The sequence below is a fragment of the Fundulus heteroclitus genome, unplaced genomic scaffold (genome assembly GCF_011125445.2).
Source record: "Fundulus heteroclitus isolate FHET01 unplaced genomic scaffold, MU-UCD_Fhet_4.1 scaffold_135, whole genome shotgun sequence".
NCBI classification, from domain to species: Eukaryota; Metazoa; Chordata; class Actinopteri; order Cyprinodontiformes; family Fundulidae; genus Fundulus; species Fundulus heteroclitus.
The window spans coordinates 203,957-216,031 of NW_023396547.1; the positions used below are offsets into that span (position 1 = coordinate 203,957).

At 40.3% G+C, this 12,075-nt stretch overlaps 1 protein-coding gene across 8 annotated transcripts in view; it reads left to right on the forward strand.

Moving 5' to 3' along the window:
* Positions 1–5: 5 nt before the first annotated feature.
* dnm2a (dynamin 2a) overlaps positions 6–12,075 on the forward strand; it is a 38,641-nt gene continuing 26,571 nt past the window's right edge. For 5 of the 8 annotated variants that reach the window (XM_021320723.2, XM_021320721.2, XM_021320722.2 and 2 more), the window contains exons 1-2: positions 7–412; positions 11,973–12,046. In XM_021320723.2, coding sequence (XP_021176398.2) covers positions 252–412; positions 11,973–12,046 — 235 coding nt within the window. In that variant the 5' untranslated portion in view covers positions 7–251. Of the gene's footprint in view, positions 413–11,972; positions 12,047–12,075 lie in introns of all 8 variants that reach the window. The other 3 variants (XM_012870982.3, XM_012870983.3, XM_036129076.1) reach the window with 2 other exon arrangements.

The following is a 12,075-nucleotide window of genomic DNA, read 5'->3' on the forward strand; positions in this document are numbered from 1 at the left end:
TGCGAGTTTTCCGTCCGCTTCGAGTCGCCGAGGTCCCGATTAATGCGCGTCAAGGAGCTCAAAGTTATGTTACTTTGAATTTTACCCTGCCAGACACGCGTACGGGTGTGCAAAGTGAATTTACAAGAGCCGAGCCGTTCGAGGCGGCGGTGCTGACCACTTTCAAGAGTAACCCGAGAGCAGCTCGCTGCTAAGCTAACATTAGCCTCCGGTCTGCGGTTCGTTGAAGGGCTCTCTGAGCTAACGAAGCCATGGGGAACCGGGGCATGGAAGACCTGATTCCCCTCATCAACAAGCTGCAAGACGCCTTCAGTTCAATTGGCCAGAGTGTCAATTTAGACCTTCCCCAGATAGCTGTGGTGGGCGGACAGAGCGCAGGGAAAAGCTCCGTCCTGGAAAATTTTGTCGGCAGGTAAGCGAGAACGGTTGAATTAGGCTAGGTATGTGTTGCATATGCCTGTCTTTTCCCACTGGTTTGTGTCATTGCACCCTCTTAAAAAAAAAAAAAAGTCTTCAACGTATCGGCTGTATATGCTGGCATGACATTTGCTAAAAAGTTAAGCTAACCTAAGCGTTTTGTTTCCAAAGTAATGACTAACAGGCATGCAGTGAGGTACTCTTACTAATCATTCGGCGAAAATCGCTTCCCTGTGATTTCTTTTTAAACCGCCACACCCTGACATTCCCACAGGACGCGCAATAATCGGTAGTTGTCAGACCTGTAGATCGGAATCTCATTGGACAGCACGTCGTTGTACGAAGCCCTCTTTGGCAATATTTTTTAGTGCTATCGTGTACACGCAGATGCACTTCCCCCATATCGCATCTTGTTTTTGGACGTCTGACGTTTATCTCGAAATGCATTTCACATAAAAGCCACACGCCTCCGTCTTTTAAAGTGAAAGAAGACCGGCGCTCTTTTCCAAATGTCAGTCGTCTTTCTCCGCGGTCCCAGAAGTGTAACAGACACAACTTCCTACGGTGTCTTCCTCTTTTTTTTTTTTTTTTTTTTTGTGGGGGGTTAACGTTTAGAAATAAAGGAAATACGATTGACCTGTCTGTTGTTTGCAGGCTTGGTGTGGCATTGCCTCCCCAGCAGCTCGGCATTGTCAGCTTCAGCAAGTTTATCCTTTTGTCCTCTCCCACATAGGCAGCCAGTGAGTGTAAAACAACAAAAAAAGAAACAACAAGTTGGCTTTAAAGCAACTTGTTTAGCAGGTTTTCCGCCCTGCAGAATATCACTCACATTCACACTCACAGTAATGCTCAGCCTTTCCCGTGCTGTAGAGAAATCACATTGGCAGTTAAATTGGCATGCACGCTGGCTTTTGTATTGGGACACTGCACATTTCTGCTTGGCAAGGCTGACTTTGCAGATTAAATTCCTTCTTAGTGCACGTGAATTTAATTGCGTTTGTGTCTTTAGGATCACTGCAAATCTTAGCCGCGGTTTTTTGGTGATCCGATACTCAAAGGATGGGCTATCACTCCCATTTTGCTTTGCTGCGGCGGTTAGAGGTCAGCCCTCCCTCTGTTCCATTCAGCCTATTTACTCCGCACTCATTCACATCACCTGTCATCTCAGGGCACTTGGCAAAACGAGTCGATCCAGTTCGTTCACGTATCGATCAAACGCAATCACGGCAGATTCAAAGTGAATCTATCCGCGTTATCCTGGTTTTAATACGAGCTGTCAAATTCAGTTTAAAATTCCATTTGTTGACAAAGTTTTTCCATCTGAGGAAGCCCAGCTGGTTGAATTTGCTACCCTCTTCTTCTTGTGTGAAGCCAAGTTTATGACGAGCGCTCTGTCAATACTCCTCACGTAGAGTCCCTGCAGTGCTTTGTATGTGACTTTGAGCGCAGCCAAGGTGAGCTGTACAAATTGAAAGCATCTGTTCAAGGTGGAGCGTTAGTATGGAGGCACTGGGGTGGTGCTCCACAGCGCCATAACAACCAGCGGGCTCATGACTCACTGTTGACGTTGGGGCGTAACCCGGGAGGAGCCAGTAGCCCAGGCGCCTGGTCATGTGTTCATTTTTTTTTTTTTTTTATGCAAAACGCTTTTGAATGTCAGATAGTTGACGTGCAGATTATATGCCGTGATTTGTAGCCATCTTTAGTGTATTACAGATCTATAGTTTTCTCTTTGACATTTGTTTTTGAATATGAGAGCAAAATCTGTCTATAATAGTATACATCTCTATATTTATTCAGTAAAAACCCATGTCCTGTACATATGGAACCATTGTTTATCCTGCACTTGCTGCTATTGCACTTCTGGTTAGACCTAAACTGCATTTTGTTGCCTTGTACCTGTGTAATGACAATAAAGTTGAATCTAATCTAATCTAAAAACCCAAGAGAAATGTACATAAGATGGCATACAAAGCAGACGGTTCTGACACAGCAGGTGCTTCTTCTTTTTGTCTCGCCAGCTTCAGTTTTTTTTTTTTTTGCTGACTTTATGATTTGATATATTTAGAAGCAGATCTGACCTACCGCCTTATATTACATTTAATTTAATTTCTCTACTATAGATTAGAAAGGGGGAAGTATGACCAGAGGACACTTGCACTATAATTAGCAGCATCAGTCCCATTTTTCATCCATGGATGTGCAGCCACGGCTGAGATCTTAGCGATCCATCTTCCTGAGCTCGTTTTAGGCTGTGATTTGTTTTAGGAGAGCCGCCGATAATCTCTGGACAGACCACATACTTTGGATATAAGATAATTTAATTATTCTCACCGCAAAACATGATCTAATGGCGGGTTCCCGTCTGAACGATTGGTTTCTGGTTTCGGCCTTTTTGTGAGCCCTCAAGCCATACCTGCAAAGTCGATTTCCCATTTTCCCAGCACAGTGACAAGTGTTGTCTGGATGAGAATTTGGGATTTGATCTTTTATAGATTCATCTTACTGTGTTGCACCCCATCATCACTATATAACCACGTGTGATTATTATTATTATTATTATTATTTAGGGCTGGGCAACGATTAAAATATTTAATCGCGATTAATCGCCCTGATTAATCGCGATTAATCGCGATTAATCGCATTGTATTTACAAACTCCAAGAATGAATTCAAAAGTAGTGTAAAGAGCACTTTTATTTTAATGTTCTGCTGCCATATGAACAAAAGTGTTGTAACATTTGTAGCACTTATTTTATACTGGATATTTTCAATCCATCTATTGAATTTAGTGCACTAGTTGATCTTTTCTTCATAAGAGAACAAGCACTGCAGCCAAAATATGGCCTTTTTTGACCTGCTGTATATTAGCCAGTCCCTAAGCTTGATGTATCATGAAACTGTTGACCTTTTGGGTTTTGTGGTTTTTATTTTATTATTACAATTAAATAATAATAATAATAATAATGTTATGTTCAGTGTTTTTTCGCTAATCCACCTCTTATATATTTCAATCCTTATGTAATTTTATCTGTGTTGTGTGCACCTGCCTGTTGCTTTAATCCTATAAATTTCCCCGTCGTGGGATAAAAAAAAAAGGATTAGCTAATGTTATCTTATCTTAAATAACACTTTTTAATATATGTACTGGGTTCTTTCAAGGTCTTAATTACATGTTATGTGTGGGCTCCAGTAACATCCATCCATCCATCCATCCATCCACTGATCTACCTGGATGTTCCCTGGAGAACTGAAACGCCTCAGTCAGAGACGTCTGTCTGTGGGTCTGTCGGGGCAGTGAGAGAAGTTTCGTCTCCTCTCTCCGTTTCTGGGGCTCGACGTTTTCATGTTTTTTCACGTGCTTAGATAAATTTGTTGTGTTTCCACTGAAATGAACCGGCTTTTTACAAAACATACAGCTTGATTTCATTTACGGTATTAAAATAAAGTCGAACGGTGCTACTTCCCGTGCTCATGTTTTTTCGCTGCTGCGGTCTCTCTCAGCTGTTTCTTTGTTAAGTTTGTGTAAGAGCTGAGTGCGCGGGCCAGGCTGAGCCTGCGTGCTGATTGGCTGGCGCCGCTGAGCCATGTACGAGAGGGGAGGGGGAGCGGGAGAGTGCTGCCGTGTGCCTGCTGACTGACACTGACTGAAGCATGTGAGCAACATGCGTTAATGCGCGATAAAATAAATATCGCCGTTAATAGTCTAATGAATTAACGCGAAATTAACGCGTTAACTTGCCCAGCCCTATTATTATTATTATTATTATACGGAAAACATTTTAGTATTTTCAAACTTTTGATAACTATATTTCAAAAAATACTTTACTGCTATTTCACTGAGGCTCTTCAATCAATTATTGACATTTGAAATTTGATGAGCTAATATAATATTTATTTAGCAGATGTCAGCCATCTTACTTCCAGGAAGAAACCAATTCCTAGATCTTGAGCTTCTAATGTAGCCGCTGTTTGGTGATCTTCTGTCTGAGGCGAGCTGGCAGATCCCATCGGTGGTGTCTGATTAACTCTTGGCTCGTCAGTCAGTCAGACTGCGTCGCTTAGAGGTGCCGGGGTTAGTTCAGATTAAAAACGGCTAATTTACGGTGTTTGCCTGCTACGTTTTCCTTGATTACGAGTTTAACAAACGCACGTTTGATTTGTTGGTGCCATGTCTGCATGTGTCACTTTGTGTACATTTTTTTTTTTTTTTTTTTTTGTGTGCTTCTAAAGACACTTTCACTACCAGTCAAAGTTTTGGACTCATCTTTGTCATTCAATAGCTTTTCAAAGTGATGATTAAAAAGTATATAGAATAGAATTATCTATCAAACGCTTTTTTTTTAATGCATACTTCCCCTTTTGTTTTGATTACTGCTTTGGTCACTTTTGGCCTTTTCTCCATTAGCTTCATGAGGTTAGTTGTGATGGAGTTCCCAGAGGTAGTAATAATTAAATGCAATAGTTTAATACTGTAAAAAAAATAAATTTAAATAAAAGTTGCCATTTTTACAAGGACTATTCTTTTAAAGTTTAGATTGTTAAAGAAATTGCTAAGAGATTTATTTGGGAAAACGACGTTAATGGCACTCCTACCCATAATGCATGGGTTGTACAATGCTGCATTTTGACTGAATTTAAGAGTCACGGAGGTGTTAGGTCTGGTCATTACACCTGCTATAGTACAGAGGCATGGTTAACTGAAAGTCAGATAAACAATACCATTAGCACAGGTTATGGTTATCATAAATGGTACCTCTTGGCAAATCCACAATTTCTAATAATCCATGCCCTTGTCTTTACCTTAAATGATACTTTTTTGTGTCATTAAGTCCTCTCCATAGGTGTGGTAGTCCTGATGTCTATTATTGCAGACAGGTTTGGGAAGAGGATCTATCAGATCTGTGGCGAGGACAGCAGCACACCATTTGTACAGGTTTAAATGTCATTTATTTAAGGAACTTATACATTGTTAGCCTGTGTTTATACGAAAATACATACGTAACATTCTCCCTATTTTGGTTTCTTGTCCTGTTAACTAAAGCATGACTGACAAAAAGACATAGGATGATGCATTATTTTCATACTGGTTTGAATTTAACAGTCTCAGTGCTTGAGGGTTGTCCAAGACGCGCAAACAGTGGTTGAAGGGATTTCCCTGTAAGCGGCTGGATTTTAGCTGTGTCTGAGGAGGCTTTGATACATGGGGGTTAAATTTTGGTTCCCACAGTCACAGACAACAATGTGGGAATGTGGGTAGCCATGATTATGTGTTCTTTGCCACCCCGATCACCCACTGAATAAGCACGATCAAACCACAAACAGAATTTTTTTGTGTGCAGCCATGCTCTCTTGGGAGTTTAGTATGAACTCCAAATTTTTTTTGTCTAAATGCAGCGTTGTTCAGTCTCTCTTTGCTGGAATAAAGAAACCTGCAGTTGTGAGCTGTATTTTTTATTTTTTTTTTAATGGAGGTCGTCCATCTCTCTTCTGATTCCTTCTTCTTAGAGGGAGGCACACAGACCCCGACGCTCTTAGCTTGACCGTAAATGATTCATGACATGATACACAATCTGCTGAGCCTCCTCTATCATTTAAAGGGCATCAATAATAGAATCCGGACCGCTCGCTTCTTTTCAACGTCCCGCTGCCATTTGTCCAATTCCCTCTATGAAAACCGAACGGTTCAGTTCCGTTTTCACTTGCCTTTTCCACCGAGACGACGCGAGTAAAAGCTGTTGTATTGTGAAAGTTTACCTCTAAATTTCTTGTTCACCCTGGCAGATTTCACAACAACAACAAAAAAAGTGAGAACAGTGAAATTGACGATCAGCATATTTAAGGGCTTTAACGATAAGAAGTCGTCTGCTCCTCTGAGCATCAGATGTTGTTGGAGAGCTCACTGCTGTGCTCGGCTGGCAGAAACTTTTTAGTATTCTGAATATTGAGTCTCTTTGTCTATCTTTTTCCTCCTGCTGGAACTGATTTGATATTTTGCTTCTTTCCCCCTCCCTCTGGGCTTTTTATACCGCCAACCAGAGGGACGACTGTCTGCATGTGCTACACTGTGTGGATGACACAACACCAGTGCGTGTTGTCTCATCCACACAGACGTGTGGGTTTTTGCTGATCAGGTTTTTTTTTCTTTACTGGGTACCATCCAGAATGTTCTGCTGTGTATGACCAGAGTCTGGGACTATGACGTGGCGACTCTTTTTCTCTTGGCTTGTGGCAGACACATCATTTCTAATCTAAAATCAGATGGCTGGGTGAACATTGCCTCCCCCCCCTCCTCCTCCTTCGGTCGTGCAGGTCTGGCTCCGATAAGGAAAGAAAGAGAGAAAAGCATGTGGGTTTGGACCATTCCCAGCCCTGCTAGAATAATTCAGTGATGTATGTTTTTTTTTTTTTTAACAGCTGCAGAGAGGAGAGAACAAGTGGGAGGTCAAAATCTTCATCAGGGGCCGACTAAGCAGTAATGACTTACAAATGGTCACAGATTATTGAAGGAACGCCGTATACTCACGCTTTTATACACGCAGCACACTGTTTTTCATTGCCTTGGTAGGATTGTATAGTTAAAACCAGCAATAAAATGAAATGGAACCATTTTTCTTCACCGTCTCAGTCATAAAAATATACATTAGGTGTTCAAGGTTCAAGGTCTATTCTAATTTTGAGGTTAATGTGTAAACGACATTTGATAGAAGTTAAGTAAGGAGTAGCGGAGGGATGGTGGTAGTCCAAGCGGTACCAGGTTTGCCGACTACAGCCTGTGGGTCAGTCGTGTTGAATGCAGAACTGAAGTCCTGAAATGCTTTCTCTGCTCTTCAGGTGAGTGAAAGCAGAGAGGACGATGGATCAAATAGCAGCGTCCCGTTCTTCCTCTTTGCGTAACCCGGTCTGGATTCACATTCATGTCCGCTGTGACCAAGTGTTGCGCTGGGAGAGAGAGGAGAAGGAAGTGTTTGCACAACCCTTCAGAACCCGCTGGTGTGGAAAATTGAAGGCATAGTCAAATACGACATGGCCGCAGACTGTTTAAAATATTGTGAACTCCCACGTATCACATCAAAGCAGTACTTTGTCAGGATGAGAGGTCCATTCCTTCCTGACAGAACCATTGTATCAGGGTCAGGTTTTGTTTGGGCAGAATCAGCAGGAGTTCAGTCTCCAGACCCTGCTTTGTACAGTGTATATATATAGTGAAGAGGTGTATAAAATTAACACTGGGATAAGAATATGTTAGTTGAATCCTCCCAAACACAAAAAAAAACCCACAGATTGAGTCAGAAGTTCAAAATGAACAGGTTTTAATATACTTCCTATCGTTTCTTTTAAGCATAATTACATATTTATTTTCCCTTTGTGACACATTTTACCCTTTATCAGTCTTCAAAATAATATGAAACACATTTTAGAAGTTTTATGTACTCAGATGTAAAAAATAAAATATTTTAATTGTTGGTAAATGCTTAATTATAAAGTTTTGGCCTTCATGGCAAAGAGACATGAAACATGTTAGCATCTCTGACCACAGCAATCGGCTCCACACGCTGTTTTACATCAAAACATGTATAGCTTGAACGGTGCAGTCATGGTGTTTATCTTTCCCAAAACTTCAGTTGGTGATAAAGCTTAGGCTAGTTATTAGTTGAATAAGTGCTCCAACAGAAACAAAAGTGTAAAATGCTTTAATTACCTTTTACAGACCAGAAACCCGTATAGCCAGTGCTGTGGTGCATAAAGTCTTTGTTACAGATAAACTAAATGGCTAGCAACCCACCAACTTCCTTTTTCCAAGGTTTGGCATAACATAGTAAGCTGCATCAGCTACTTCATCGTGTTGAACAGATGTCGACTATAGCCGAAGAGACACTTTCTATCTGGACTGTGGAAAATGTTATATACTTCATTATTTAGTTAAAAATAAGCTGCCTGCTTATTTAATGTTTTTCATAAATTATGTTAAACAGTGTGCGCACAGTCTGGAAGTACACACTTAAAAAGCTTCAACTTATTACGCAAGGGTGTAGTTTTTTTTTAGTGATGGCAGTAACTGTCATAAACAGTAGGGATAGGTTGAGTCTGTCATTAGTAAGTAAGATACTATGTTCTTTTTGCCCTGATAACGGGGATGCAATTAATTGTACAAGCTTAATCTGGCAGAACGTTGTTTTTTTTATCACCAGCTACTGTTATTCACTCCACCTATATTATTTAGGTCCAGCATGCTGAAATGCTCATAAAATGAGGTAACCTTTAAGCTATAGGCTAATGTGCTTAAGCATCATTCCTGCCTCAACAACAAATGCCTGTATATGTTCTGTCTGTCTCTGCATGTCTGAAGAAATCCTGCTGTTGTGTGAACAGCCAAATTGTATGTCTCTTGGCCCCTAATGTCTCCCGTCTTAAAGGCCTTAAAGAGAACAAACCGGCTGAACTCTTAATTATCCGCGCATGTCTCAATCATTCATCCTTGCACCGGTCACGTACGTTTAATGCCCTAACTGCAGGTTGCATTTTGCAATTAGCCTTTTGCAAGCAAGTGGCTAAGAGTAAGCGTCACAGGCCAAGGGCATGTGTGAAGTCTGAGGCTGGTGCGGTCACGGTTGCTGACGCCTTTATTGACTCAGCTCTGCCTTCCTCTGTCACCGGCTGTGAGCTGAAACCGTGGGTGTGGCTTCTCACAGTGATCGTATACTTGCTTTGTTTTGCTCATGCTAGCAGTCTCTGCTGTGCTAAATGTAAAATCCATGATTCTATGTTATGCAACAGTTAGTAAAAGGTATATACATACAAATTTTTTTTTTAGGTCATATAACGGATATAAAATGCAAAGCGCGTGTGGCTAAACCTTAAGTTTATTGGGTCAGCCTTATTTGTCGCTCTTCAGTATGTATGTTTCTCTTCGGTCTCCATTCAACTTCTTCTTGTTGCTAAAAACAGAAGCAGTTGTCATAAAGCAAGTCAAATCAGATAAAAGACTAAATACAGTACAATAGGGATTTAGAAGCACAATATCAACATTTCTGGCTATAAAACAGAAGTGGATGTGAACAATTACGTTTGAAGCCTGCAGCTTGAAAACAAAGAGAATACAGCGTACTTCTGCAGAATAACAGAGGATCCGGCCCACAGGAATGAAACTACAAACCATAAAAACTAAACGAGAAACAACTCAATAGAAACTTTTTTTCTGCAGTCGACTGTTGACCCAAAACAACATCAGAAGATTTTAGGACACTAAAATAATTTTATTACTCTCATGTGACTTATATTTTGCATACTTTGTGAACTGCTGCCATGAAGCATAATTTGATATAAACCTGCACATAGTGCACCATTTCTATGAAACCAAAACAGTAATAAGTGTGAAACTGTAAATTGTGATTATACTCAAGCTGGAAAAAGTTTTTTTTCTTTTAAACAGACTATTTACAGTAGTTGTTTTTTTTGTCGTTTATTTTCTTGTGTGTTTTTCTATGTGCAGAGTAAATATGGAACAAAGCATGAAATAGTTGTTTGGTTATGAAACCGTACGTGCTAAAATGAAGACCAATTAAAGATGCCATGCTGCAATAAATCAACAGTATTTTATAATTGAAAGGATTTCTGACCAGTTTGGCATAAAATCTCAATTAATGGCAAAATGGTCACCTGAAAAAGTTACTTTTCTGTTTCTGATTTAATGTTTGGCAAATTAGCTTGCTTCTGAAATATGTCAATTATTTTTGACTAAAGGCTTGTTTGATATCAAAGTAACAACTGTGACACATTTGGATCCAGTCGTTTTGTTGCCTTCTTGACAGCAAGGGTGACTAACCATGTTATCGAAACACAATAATTGCTCGCTATTATTAACGGTGCTGTTGTCCTTGCCCTCAGGTGCCATTTATTTAAATTGATCTTTGCATAACGCATTAAAAGCATAGGTACACAACATAAATAATCCCTTTTTTTATTGTGATCAGCATTACAGCATCTGCTATTTATTTCCTCTGACTCATTTTTGCTTGAAGATCCATCCCCTGATCCGTCTTTTGTCTGTATTTGCCGCCTGTCCACACACAGAGCAAACATCCAAACTCACCCCTGGGGCCAACTTAAGCAACTAATTACCCTAACAGTTGTGTTTTTGGACTGCGCCTGCTTAACTTTAAAATTCTAACTCAAGATTTTAGAACTGGACCTGACTGATCACTTAAGGCAAAGGTCTTCAGGTTGGGGCGGGGGGCACAACCCCTGGGGTAGGGGCACAGAGTTTCTGCAGGGGGGCCACAGGCTTAAATCCTGACCCCCTCCCCTCAACCCCCAGGCTTCCACACCCACTCCATTTGTGTTTGCAGGGAAAATAAAATAACTGGTGACACATAGACAATAGAATATTCTTCTTATTCGCATGTTTATTCATATGATTAAATGTATATTTAGTTAATTTTTTAAACTAACATTGTTAGCTAAAGTCCTCGATTATTCCATATTTTCAGAAGTGTAAATGTCTGACTTCATCAGACATTTTCTAAAATGAATTTATCAGCTGGTAAAGATGTACACTAGTTTTTTTACCTTCAGTTCCTTTGTAAAAGGAAGGAGCAACAGCTCCCTCAGCTGCCATGAGGAATATTATGTTCTGCTCTCAACCCTGACTGGTGACTGCTGATGCTTTATTATTTCTTCGTTTCGTGGCTGCGGTGCCAAGTTGTCTATTTTCTGATCTTTCAGCAGCTTTCCTGTCATGTTTGTGTGAAAACACGCAGGTCATCGCTGAATTGTGTATATTTTGACTCCCACTTTTCATTCACGGCAGCGCCTTCAGCACATTTGTAATGAAGCATGAGAGGCTACTGCACCTATTGATTGTGTGCGGATGCTTCACCTTTGGCATCACAAAGAACATGGCGTTCCCCCTTTTCATCTCCAGACAACGGTTTTCAAGAAGCAGTCTGCTGGAAGAGATCTGCGTCACAAATTTTTAGTGGGAAGTCCCGGACTGAAAAATGCTGAGGCCTCCTGACTTAAAGATTTAAACTAGAGCTTTGAATTTAGGTAAAATGTTACTTATCTAGAATTATATAGGATACCTCTGTAATGTGAAATATGACCTTATAATTCACTGAATGATACGGTTAGTCAAAAACAGAGAATTGTTCCTATTGCGGAAACAAAAGTGTAAAATATTGCAGTATTGATTTCTGTTTAAGATGACAAATTCCTTATTTTATCTGGTGGTTGAGCTTGTGAATTGGCCTCTAAAGCTTTAGTGTCGAGATGAAAGTCCAATTTAATTTATTATTTGACAAGTTGAAGAACGAAATTCTCATTTCCCTGTCAATTTGCCAGAGGCTATGTTATTAGATGGACTTTGAGTATAATGAAAAATTTAACGTTATTCCCTGTCAGTCTGACCTCTTTTTTGCTTTTTGTTTCTGATGCTTGTTTTTGTCTGCTACACTTCATTTGGAATGTTTTCTCCTATTTATTTCGGTCGCCTTTGTTCCAGGTCTTTCTACTGTTTATTTTCTATTTTTTCATCTGTCTCCCTCTTGTGCTCAGGGACTTTCTTCCTCGCGGATCAGGCATTGTTACCCGCAGACCTCTCATTTTGCAGCTGGTCAATAATAAAGCAGGTGAGTACGCCTTTCTCAGGCAACACAAA